Here is a 12013-nt window from a genome sequence, read left to right as displayed (position 1 = left end):
TTCATATGAAAGACTGAAGGCACCAAGCTCAGTAGAAGGTCCAGCCACAGGGCCAGCAGCACAATAGACATGTTACTCCAAACTTTTGTCTTGCTGTGGATCTCTTATGGACGCCTGTCTTTAACCGAAAAGTGTGAGACCTGCCCGGACGGCAACCTGACAGCATCATGCGAGTTTGTTTGGCAAAATGTCTGCTTGGAGTTTGTGGAGGAGTCAGAAACTTGGTACCAAGCAAGGAGCAGCTGTAAGGAGAGAGGAGGGAAGCTGCTGAATGTGCTGAATAGCCCAATCCAAATGTTCCTGAGCAACATTACCAGAGAGAAAAACACCAGCAGCTTCACCTGGTGGGTGGAAAAAGGGGTCCAAGCACATCACAGGGATCCATCCCCAAGTGAGTCAAATTATTTTACTCCTCTGTAACTTATTACAACTGCAAACAAATGTTGCTTTCCATTTTTTGTTTAGTCTAGCCTTCACAATAAAGTTATGAAAAATAACCTCTTCAAATTGGTTTGCACATGATCAGTTAGTTTTGTTAAGAAAAAACGGTGTGAATTACATCTATGGTGAAAATAAGTGAATTCTAAGGTATAATGTATAAGTAATTTTGTCCTTACCAGATTGTAAAAGTACATACGTCTAATCTAACCTTAAGTGTGCAGTGGCTCCACAAGCTCTACATGGTCATTATTAATTTAACACAAATGAAAGCAAAGATGTAAAATTTACTATATAAAATAAATTAAACTTAACCTAAGAGATTATAGACACAGTAAAGTGGCTGTCTTCTCTTTTGGGAAGTGCATCTCAGGATTTCATTTGAATTCTTGTCATCAAGGCTGCAACAACATCTTCATTTAAATAGTTTTGAATATTTTTTTCCTGTTAAGGACAAAGGTCCTTAAAAGAAAAAAATTGTAATTCAATTGAAAAAGCACCCAACTTCTTTATAGACTGAGCAAAACACAAGGCATGTATTATTTTGTTTCACATTATTCTGAAGTTGCTGAAAAACAATCTGAGTAAACAGAAGCTGATGAAGCAATATAAGAGAAGTTACTTTACATTTCATCTAAACTACACATAAATGTGTTTGAAAAGCATAAAATGAAAGACGTCCAGATTAGAATTGCATGCATACATAAATGTATTTGGGCAATCTAAGGGGTTGATCACATAGTCCAACCAAACCAGAGTTCCTTTGTCTTTTCATTCTGGTTGATTTTAAAAGAACATAAGAGCATGAAGGGTACACTTTTCATCATCTATTACAGGATTATGAATAGTTGCCTAGATGAAACAGCAATAAGAAAGATGCCAACACATGTTTGGAAGGATGGCTTTTCTTAAAATCAAACACCTAGCTCTTTAAGATTCTCATGTAAAACTACGTATTAGCAGTTTACAGACCATGAACTTGAATTTTATTACAAATTATAGTAATAAAACCTGCAATTCAAAAACATTGGAGGTGTTCTATGATGGTTCTCTTTTCACCCAACAGGAATGTCTGACAAATGAGTAACTGAACACAGTATTAATTTTCCAAAAACAGAGTGAAATATTCAACTAAATTAAATAAAGATAGAATAGGCAGAGAATTAACTTGTTACGCAATGATGACATACATCTGGCTATTAAATAAATAAATAAATAAAATTATTTGTTTATTGTCAAAATATTAATATAGTGTTAATAAATTTTGAAGTTGGAAGGCCTCTTTGCCATTCCCTCTTTAGTTCCCTCACATTCAAGTCAAGACTCCAGCTGGAGCGCTCCAAAACATACAAATTACTTCCAGTCAGACAAAACATGTTGGTCAAATTTAACTATTACTTTAAATCCAAATCTGCCAAGAGCATATTGTTAAACTGAACTGTTTTGGGGTGCTGTGGTGGCACAGGGGCAAAGCATGACCCACGTTGAGGCCTTAGTCCTTGTAGCGGTGGTCGTAGGTTCGATTCCCGGCCTGGCGACGTTTGCCGCATGTCTTCCCCCTCTCTGATTACCCTGTTTCCTGTCAAACTACTTTCAAATAAAGGCCACTAGAGCCAACAAAACCTTTAAAAAAAAAAAAAAAAACTGAACTGTTTTGTTTTTTAAACAGGTAGTTCAGAGAACTCTTAGACCAAGCTGGTAATATTTTGCTTGTCCTCTATCTCTGGTGGAAGATCTACACATGGCGAAAACTCCTACCCTCATTTAATGAGCTTAATGAGTTAATGAGAGTTAGATTTAATAATAATTTGCCTCTTTCTACTCCTTTCTGAAATAGTAAGATACAATTTTTTTATGCTAACATATGTTGTTTAAATGTTCCAAATAATTATCTCATTCATTTATTCATTCATTCATTCAAATTATATTTTGTGAAAAAGGTAACACTTTATTTGACGGGTTGTGAATAAGACTGTCATGACACCGTCATAAACATGACATAACACCTGTCATGAACATGAGTAAGTCTTCATGAACATTTAGGACTGTTGTCATAAAGTGTCATTTGGTAAATCATGACACTTTTCAAAATAAAGTTGACATTATTAAAAATGTATTTGTTATGATAACTTGACATTAACCAAGAAATCATAAAAGTATTACTGATTAAACTTTAGCTTTAATAACATAAAGCTATGTATTTTTTAAAGTTTAATCAGTAACACTTTTATAATAAATTTATGTCAGATAATGATTTCTTGGTTAATGTCAAGTTGTCATAACAAATACATTTTGAATAATGTCAACTTTAAAAGTGTCATGATTTACCGAATGACACTTTATGACAACAGTCATAAATGTTCATGAAGACTTACTCATGTTCATGACGGTGTTATGTCATGTTTATGACGGTGTCATGACAGTCGTATTCACAACCCGTCTAATAAAGTGTTACCGAGTCTGTCCAGAAATGTCTGACTATTGTTTGTTCTGTCAGGTTTTAAGAGGTTAAAAACAGAAAAAGAGGAAGCTTTGAAGGAACTCTGCACATATATGAAGCTGAGTCCTCCTCGGCTCCTAACGTCCGACTGCAGCAAGAGACGAGGATCTCTCTGCACACATAGTATGTGGAGGCCACCAGTCAAATCTTTTCTTTATATCTGCATTTTATCTCTTTCCTTTCATGTATAAAAAAGAAGTAGAATGTAATTATCACCATTTGTATTTGCTTTGATGCTGTACTTAATATCCCAATTTGTGTAATTCTCTATTTAAAGCTTCAAGGTCTCCAACAAATTTAAAGGTAAGATATAAATCTCACTCTAAAAGTAAAAAATCTATGAGGACCAGTTTTAAGGTCCTTTTCTTTTGCTGGTGTTTTCTCTTTAGAATGCAAAAACCTCCAGTGATGTCGCTAGGCGTCGTAAGTTAACTACTTAAATTACATCTTAAGGAAATAGTGGTAGGCTGCGGATTTGTGTGTTGTTTATACATCTGGCTAGTAGATAAATAAATAAATAAATAAATAAATAAATAAATAAATAAAGGTATTTTTATTTCAGGGACCAAAAGGGATTTCATTGATTTGGATCAAATGAAAGGAAATATCAACAACATTACTGGTCTACTAGAGGTGAGGCAAGCCACTTATGTGACATTAAATGAATAAAGTAATTGAGTTCTTGAGTTAAAAGTACACATATTTCTGTATTACATGAAAAAATATACTATGTTTCTGAGGTAGAATGCAGAAGGATTTCTGACATACATGGAAACAACTGCAGGAGAACCTTCTGATGAAAATAGGGTAAGATGTTTTCTTTCATCATAATTAATATCCTGTTGTCTTACATTGTGTTAAACTTTGTCCTTTTTCCCTTTCCACAGAACAAATTTATTTCCTATCTGTTGGGTGGCACAAACAAACTGGACCGTAATTTTGCTAAAGATCATCCTGCTACCATCGACTCCATCATCAAGTGTAGCAATGCCATCCTTTATCTGACTATACAAAAATGTGATTTTGATCGCAACCAAAATAACGTAAGTTTGTTTATTGTCACTATTAAACACATGGACACTGTGTTACCCTTTTGGCTTTTGAAGTCAGATGGCATTGCTTTCTCCTTTCACCAGCAATTTTTTGAGAATGTATTGGAGCTCATTAAAGCAGCTTCTCTGTTGCTCGTGGGGGAGACACCAACCGTCTCCAGGACCCCATTAGGCAGTGTCATAACAAGCGCGTAAGTTTCTTCTCCATTTTCTTACTTTTGTCTTATATAACTGGACTAAATTTGATTTCCCTTCAATCAGGTACAAACCTGAGAAGCTCAGCAATGCAGTGCTGGGTTCAAAGGAAGACGGAGGGATGGTCAAGCTCCCTTCGTTCTCAGCAATGCAATCAAGCATTGGGAAGTATGACAATGTCATTGCACAGGTCTGTGTGAGTTACTGTCACATATTGGTTTTTTAAAATATTTTTTGCAGCCTTTTATAACAGAGATTGTCTCTCATTTTTAGATGGCTACATTCACAGTCAACCCCTACCCCTCTGCAAACATATCAGGAAATGTTTGCAACTTTATGCTCAGTGATGGAAAATCTGAGATTATGCTGGGAAATCTCTCAGAGATGGTTGAGGTACAGCCAATGTGAAAAAAAAAGTTTTTTGTCATTAAAGAACAATGTTTATGTTTTAACCTCAAGAACTAAACGCTTTACATATAGAGTCACATAAATAACGTGAAGAATGATAGAAGTGTTTAAAATTTTATCACCCGAAGCTACCCGAAGTATTTCTGTGTTTCTGAAACGTGAAACTATTCTTGTGAAATCATTTTTGTTTGAAGCCTTTTGTTAGACACATCAGACACTTCATCCTAATGGTTCTTATCATGAAAACATCTTTTCTGCCTCAGATCTTTTTGCCTCGCCTCAATAATTCATCTCTGACCAGCACCGCTATCGTGTTGACTAAGAACACAAGGTCTGTATCTCAGATCAATGTGTCTGACACCAAGATGACCATATTATTTAACGTCGAACCAAGCATCAACGTGTCACTGGCTGTTTTCTTGTCTTATGAATCACCTCCCAACTCTACATATTTCCACAACTCAACCATTTTGAGCCACTCAGGTAACCATCACTAGCACCTACACTACCCTTTGCTCTTCGTGGTTGAGGTTTGATGACAGACTGATATATTTTGGCTTCAGAGAACTACCGCTGGTTGATTACCCCTGAGATGCTAAAGAACACATCAGGGGCTTGGTATGTGGAAGCCAGACTTGTGAATTTCACGCTGGAAAGAGAAGTGACGCTGAACATCAGCACATACCTTACCAGGTGCCTTTACTGGCACACTAAGAATGAGGAGTGGAGCGACGAAGGCTGCAGGGTACGCACATTGTTTTGGATTCATATCTTGGGGTTAACAGTAGATATACGGCTTACTAAACAGTGGTGCGTGTTTTTCTGCCATGCAGGTGGGAGAGAAAAGCAGTCCGGAGCTGACACAGTGTCTATGTAACCACCTGACTCTCTTTGGGAGCTCCTTCTTTGTGATGCCAAACTATGTTGACGTGTCTCGAACAGCAGAGCTGTTTGCCACAGTGAATCAGAATTACGTGGTTTTGGCCCTGCTGTGTGCTTTCTATGGTCTTTACCTGATGACACTGCTGTGGGCCTGCTACGCTGACCGCAGAGCGAGCTCTAAGGTCAGACATCTAATGTTTGTGCTTCTCCCTTTTCACGCTGAATGTTATGAGTTGAATAATGTCTTCCAACAAATCTAATTGTATTCACTGTCATGCATTTTATATCTGTCAGAGGAAGATAACTCTGTTGGAGGACAATCACCCAGGAACTCAGTACAACTATCTGATCGGGGTCCAGACGGGACATCGCAGAGGCGCAGGCACTTCTGCTAACGTAAAACATTTAAGTGTTCAGAATTAGAATTAAAATTTATCATTAACACAAGTACAAGCTTCCATTCTTCACTTAGATATTTTATTTTCTGGCCAAGCAGGACACAACTTATTTACTTATAAATACTTATTTTCTTCAGTGTTCCCCTCTCTGCCACCATGTGTAATTACTCCACCCTATTGCCAAACACAGAGTTAGCTTTTATCACCAGCTTATCCAGTTGCTTGATGTTCTTGTCCTTCTGATTGCCTTTCCAACACACATTATGCAGCATAAATTAGAGCACTAGATAACACACTTGGATAGAATATGTGCAGCGTTTCCTTGCATGCATGAAAAGATCTATTATGTGGAACATTGATATGTCGTTCCAGTGCTGTTCCATCAGTTCTCGTTGCTGTCCTGCAGGTCACAGTGAAGCTGATTGGCACAGAAGCAGACAGCACCATACACACCCTGACCGATCCAGAAAAGCCGGTGTTTGAGAGAGGATCCTTTGACATGTTCCTTTTGTCCACACCCTACCCACTGGGAGAACTGAAAAACATTCGCCTGCAGCATGACAACTCGGGAGGTCACCCATCATGGTAACAGAGGCTGAGCCATTCAAACATTAAACATTTCTGTCTCATCTGTACTAAAACACAAATTAAAAAAACAACTGTTACTAGTAGTTGTTTTAGTCTCTGCCAAAAACTCCTGTACCTTTTTTCTCACATGTAAGGTATGTCAGCAAAGTGACCATACAGGACCTTCAAAGTAAAAATGTTTGGCATTTCTTCTGTAACTGCTGGCTGAGCTCTGACCAAGGAGACGGAATGACCAAGAAAACCTTTAATTCTGCAAAAAGCAACGAGATCGCAAGTTTCAGGTAAGAATATGTTGTTCACACTGAAGATAAAGTCCTTAGCCTTTGACAGAGCCAGGTTTAACTGTTCTGTTTTTATTTTTTTATTCTTCTCTTTTTTGGTCAGGAATATTTTCCAGAGCCGAACATCGACTGGTTTTAGGGATGAACACATCTGGGTGTCCATCGTGGATCCCCCGTCCCGCAGTCCTTTCACCCGAGCTCAGAGGGTTTCCTGCTGCATGAGCCTGCTCCTGTGCACCATGGCCATCAACATCGCCTTCTGGAACATTCCTGTGGATCCAAACTCTGCTGTGGTCGTTTCAATAGGTGGCTGCATAGCTTTTGACTTAAAATCTTAATGATCTGAGGAGCAAAACTTCATGCATTTAGAAAAAATACTGCATAAGAAACTTTTGAAAACTAATCTGAAACTTAGTTCAGATTAGTTTGAACTAATCTGACCTAATCTAAAACACAAAAAAGACCAAAAAAAAGCAAGAACCTTACAAGTACATAGTATGTATTTATCGTATATTTCCAATTCAGTAAATGAACAAAAGTAAAGTGTAATTTATTTTGATAAGCTGAAAGCTTCCATGTAAAAATATTTTAAAATACTTCATGTTTTTGCTCAAGGATCCCTCCAGATGACTTGGCAGGATGTCATGGTGGGTGTGCAGAGCGGTCTTCTTATGTTCCCCATCAATATCCTCATCATAACCATTTTCCGAAGCATCCGACCTCGCATTGTTTCAAAATCCAAAAAAGACGACCCTGATGAGATCTTCAAACCTCCAGCTGTCTCCATTTCTACTGTCCTGAATGTGAGTTTTGTTTTGTTTTGTTTTGTTTTGTCAAGACCAGACTAAAGTCTCTTGAGTGCAAATATTTAATTTATTTTACTGCAGGAAACTGAGAAGATTATTTCTCTGGTGAGCATGAATCCAAGGAACAAGATGTCAGAGGTTCTCAAACTGGAGGCCTCTTATGATCTGGTCCCAGCTTTGGACCGGCTTCATGTCTTTATCCAGCACATGCAAGGTGTTGTTTTTGTTGTTGTTTGACATAAATAAAATAAAGAATATAGCATATGTGAGATAGAAGGAAGATATGCTGAAATACATCTGCTTGTAAATATTAAAAACAAAACCAGATTTTTAAACAGCAGAAAATGAATTAAAAACTAAATTGTGTCAGAGTACTTTGGGGTTTTTTTTGTTTTGTTTTATCAAAAAAAGTGCAGAAATACAAATATGTTTAATCTAATCTTAACTGGTTAGAATAAATCATATTATGTTTATAATTACAGTTAGATTTTCCGTAGAAAAGTACCTCAGGACTTTTCTTTACAAGCTGGTCCTTCAATAAATCCTCCACAGGTGAGAGTGAGAGCGACAACCACTGGGTCTACTGCAGCAAGTTCCTCCTGGCCGGTCTGTGCCACCTCCTCATGAACCTGGAAAAACTGGATGCAAAAAACTTCTCCTGTCCAGAAGAGTACCAGCGTGTTCTCAACAACACCAACCTGCTGGTTCGCAAGGCTGAGATGGTCTTGAGCAGTCACCTGTCCAACTGGTTGGCCCACTCACACCACTAATTACATGTTCTTTCCTATGTTTTCTCTCATTCAATTTTCTTTTCTTTTTATTTGTCTTTTTTTTAAACAGTCCAGTCCCTGTGAGGAAGAAGAAGAAGACCCCGACAGGTGTCAAGCTGCCCTGGTGGTGTGTGTTCATTGGCTGGTTCCTGTTGCTCTCCATCAGTGGGATATCCACTTACTTCACCCTGCTGTACGGCTTCCAGTACGGCAAAGAGAAATCCATTAAGTGGGTCATGTCTTTGGGTCTGTCCCTTTTTGAGAGCATCTTCATACTGCAGCCTCTAAAGGTGGGTACCTTAAAGGAAATCAGTCTTATTCAAAAACTATGTTTACAAGACGTTGCACTTGTTTGGTACATGCAGCCTGGAACTGATTGCCTGTATTGTCTCTCGTTGAACGGGTTGTTTCTGAAAGATTTTACTGTGATGTTTTTGTTCCCAGGTGATAGGTGTTGCTGTGTTCTTCGCGTTGCTGCTGAAACCTGTGGCTGTGGAGGAGACTGAAGAAGCAGCACAGGCACTGTTAGGTAGGATAATGATATATAATGTAGGACTTGATATGTTTGATTGGCTTTTAGAAAAATATAGTGAATAGAGCTGAAGAGTCAGCATCAGGGAGTGTTGTCTTCTTCATGATCTGAGAGGACTGCTGTCTCTATTTTCAGTGTTTGTCTTTCTCTCATTAAAGAAGACAAACTATTTACTGCAGTGTGCAATCAGTTCCTCTTACTTTTGTAATGTCAGTATTTATATGCTAATGTAAAATAAAATATTTATTTAGAGTGATAATATTAATCATTCACCAAGTGAATGATTAAGAGTAGCTGCTGGTATGAGCAAAGCAAATGTTTTTTAGCAACTTTACAGTTTTAGCTCAGTCTCACCAACTGTGTTTCCACATCTGGAGGCCAGGTGCTGCTTCTGAAAAGCAACATGGTCCAAGTTTACAACATCTATTCAGATTAGACTCAGAATATTTTTGGATAACTCAAAATAAAATAAAGACTCCTTTAAAAACTCCCAGTGGCTATCTAAAAGATGTGGTTCTTGTAGTTTGGTTGCAACAAAATATGTTTAAACTAATTTGTTTAATTACAGTTTGGATTGTATGCTGCTAATTGACAACAAAATGTGATCTTGAGGCAGATGAAAGACAAGAATCCAGTTCCATCTAGATTCTTCTGAATTAGTGGCTCACGTTAAGTCAAATCAGTCCATTTTTATGCAGCTCAGGATAAAAATCTTTGTTAAATTAGAGTTCAGTTCTGGACTGCTATATGCTATATGTATGCAAAGTTTTCCCCAGCAATTTTGATCTAGATGAGAGAACAAAAGATAATTTAACATTATAAATACTTTCTTTTTGATGTTTGCATCTTATCCTCAGTTTTGCCTCAGTGTGAAGTGTTAGTAGCATGTTTTGTCCAGTAGGTGGGGCTGCAGTCACTTTCTAAATTTGGAACCCTCCCATCAAAATATTTTTGTCTAGCTTTTCACTCCAGAAAGGATGTTTTCATGAAATATATAAGACTTTTATATAACAAAAAAACAAGATAGAAATCTTGTGATGGAAGAACTGGCTTTGAACCAACCTGAGAAACCTTCTTAATGCAATTTGACTTACACATTATTTATTCATGCATTTGGTATTTCATTCACTGTAGGGAGCTCTTACATAAATGTGCCTATCGCACTGAAAAGAAACAAAATAAAATTGTTGGACAACTTTAACAGAGCAACACGATTCATGTCAGATTAATTCTCTTCAAGTGTTGTCAGTGCACACTTGGTTCCTCAGAGGGCTGAAGTGTTATGAGAGCTGAGCTGGTGTCCTCTCTGTCTCACAGCGCAACAGGACAGATGCAGACGCTACACCGGCAGAGATGTCCTGTGAGGATACAACACCTAACCAAACAGGCTTTGCTCTGTATGAATACCATCATCACGCCTGCTTGTCTTCAATACATGCTACTCTATGAATATCTAATAACACTTTCTGATGTTTTCCTATGTACAGAGTCTTTCTTTAGTGGGGAGTCATAGTAAATGGGTGATGAAATGACTGATTAAATATGTAAACATGTTGATAGCTATGTATGTTTATTAATGTAAACCACCGAAGTTTAAAGCTGGTCACAGCGCCAATCACTCTTCTGCAAACTGGTAATTTGCAGAAGTGAAATAGTTTCAATACTATAAAACAATTAGTAAGTAATAAAAATAGTTGTTTGCTCAAAGAATCATAATACAAAGTTTCACATTAGTTTACTTAATTACATGACTTCAAGTTGAACTGTTGAATTGTTTTAAATTATGTTGAGAAAAACATTCAAATTAAACAGATTTTTTGGTTTTAGTATGGAAATTATAGGACTTTATAAGATGAAACAGTAGGACAAAATAATGTTAGTAAGTAACATAAAAAAATGCAAGATTAGATCTCAGATCTCTTGTTCCTGCATGCATCACAGAGAGTCACTTTAAATGAAGGTACACTCTAGACAAGTGGGAGGGTCTGCTTATGTAATTGCACATATGGGAACTGATGGATAATTGATCACATTTTTTATTGCACTTCTGTCCATGTAAGACATGCTGAAAGGGGGATGTTGCATTTGTTTTTTTATCATCTGTGGGTTCTAGGATTCAGTGTTTCCCCCCTCCTGAATGCTTTATGTGTAGGACTAACTAAATTTGAGTCTTTGCTTTCGGTTTTCTAGATGCACGTTTCTGCCGTAGACATTTTCATTTTCGTGGTAGATATTTTGGGATTTCACACCAATCACAAAGTTCCTGTTCTTCCTTTTTATTTATTGGTATTAGATGTGTGAATTTAAATAAAGCTATTTCTTCCAAACGTTTTGAGGATCATTCATCTTTTATGCTGACTACACAGACAGATTGTATCTCAAATGCAAAAAGACAATAGAAGAATTAAAGAAATTAAATGATGTAGCTCATATTTAGTGACTATAAGAAACACAAACTATTTCAATATACCTGTATTTACTATGAGGCTATGAATGACCATATATATATTTATATACAGTACAGACCAAAAGTTTGGACACACCTTCTAATTCAATGGGTTTTCTTTATTTTCATGACTATTTATAAGGCAAGAAATCCCACTTATTAACCTGACAGGACACACCTATGAAGTGAAAACCATTTCAGGTGACTACCTTTTGAAGCTCATCAAGAAAATGCAGAGTGTGTGCAAAGCAGTAATCACAGCAAAAGGTTGCTACTTTGAAGAAACTAGAATATAAGGGGTATTTTCAGTTGTTTTACACTTTTTTGTTTAGTGCATATTTCCACATGTGTTATTCATAGTTTTGATGCCTTCAGTGTGAATCTACAATGTAAATAGTCATGAAAATAAAGGAAACTCATTGAATTAAAAGGTGTGTCCAAACTTTTGGTCTGTACTGTATATGGTCATATACTGCTGAGGTGTTTAGGCTTTAGGTAGCCCATGTTGCTTTGATTGGGTCCTCCAGCTCATTGCATTGCTAATTCTTGTAATTCTTAGGTTACATTTTACAGGAGGTTTGGATCAGTCCAGTTTGCGGGTCATCTGTACAGTGCCTCATGAAGCCCTGACTTCAGCTGCAGTTCACATGATGCGAATCACCTCCCAACTCCTGAATGGAATACATTCACAATTCTCTCAAGGCAAAAGGTTTGTAA

The 12013-nt window shown here is 37.2% G+C and overlaps 1 protein-coding gene across 1 annotated transcript; it reads left to right on the top strand.

Moving 5' to 3' along the window:
• Positions 1 to 19: 19 nt before the first annotated feature.
• Positions 20 to 11171, top strand: pkd1l3 (polycystic kidney disease 1-like 3). The gene is made up of 23 exons (XM_032559748.1): positions 20 to 391; positions 2936 to 3061; positions 3216 to 3241; positions 3328 to 3361; positions 3501 to 3571; positions 3683 to 3745; positions 3826 to 3981; positions 4075 to 4181; positions 4252 to 4375; positions 4459 to 4578; positions 4857 to 5076; positions 5157 to 5338; positions 5427 to 5657; positions 5770 to 5871; positions 6280 to 6458; positions 6596 to 6742; positions 6846 to 7048; positions 7358 to 7545; positions 7630 to 7762; positions 8101 to 8296; positions 8389 to 8608; positions 8763 to 8847; positions 10168 to 11171. Exons 1-23 carry the CDS (start codon positions 70 to 72, stop codon positions 10212 to 10214), a joined length of 3282 nt encoding a protein of 1093 aa, XP_032415639.1. The 5' UTR covers positions 20 to 69; the 3' UTR covers positions 10215 to 11171.
• Positions 11172 to 12013: the final 842 nt, after the last annotated feature.

The sequence above is a fragment of the Xiphophorus hellerii genome, chromosome 4 (genome assembly GCF_003331165.1).
Source record: "Xiphophorus hellerii strain 12219 chromosome 4, Xiphophorus_hellerii-4.1, whole genome shotgun sequence".
Taxonomy (NCBI): Eukaryota; Metazoa; Chordata; class Actinopteri; order Cyprinodontiformes; family Poeciliidae; genus Xiphophorus; species Xiphophorus hellerii.
The sequence above is the reverse complement of the archived record's forward strand: the minus strand, read 5'-3'. Positions and strand labels throughout refer to the sequence as shown.

Coding starts and splice junctions, on each gene's coding strand:
- pkd1l3 (XM_032559748.1), top strand. CDS start 70: ATGTTACTCCAAACTTTTGTCTTGCTGTGGATCTCTTATGGACGCCTG. Junction 6,459..6,595: donor TCGGGAGGTCACCCATCATG/GTAACAGAGGCT, acceptor CTCACATGTAAG/GTATGTCAGCAAAGTGACCA. Junction 6,743..6,845: donor AACGAGATCGCAAGTTTCAG/GTAAGAATATGT, acceptor TTTTTTGGTCAG/GAATATTTTCCAGAGCCGAA.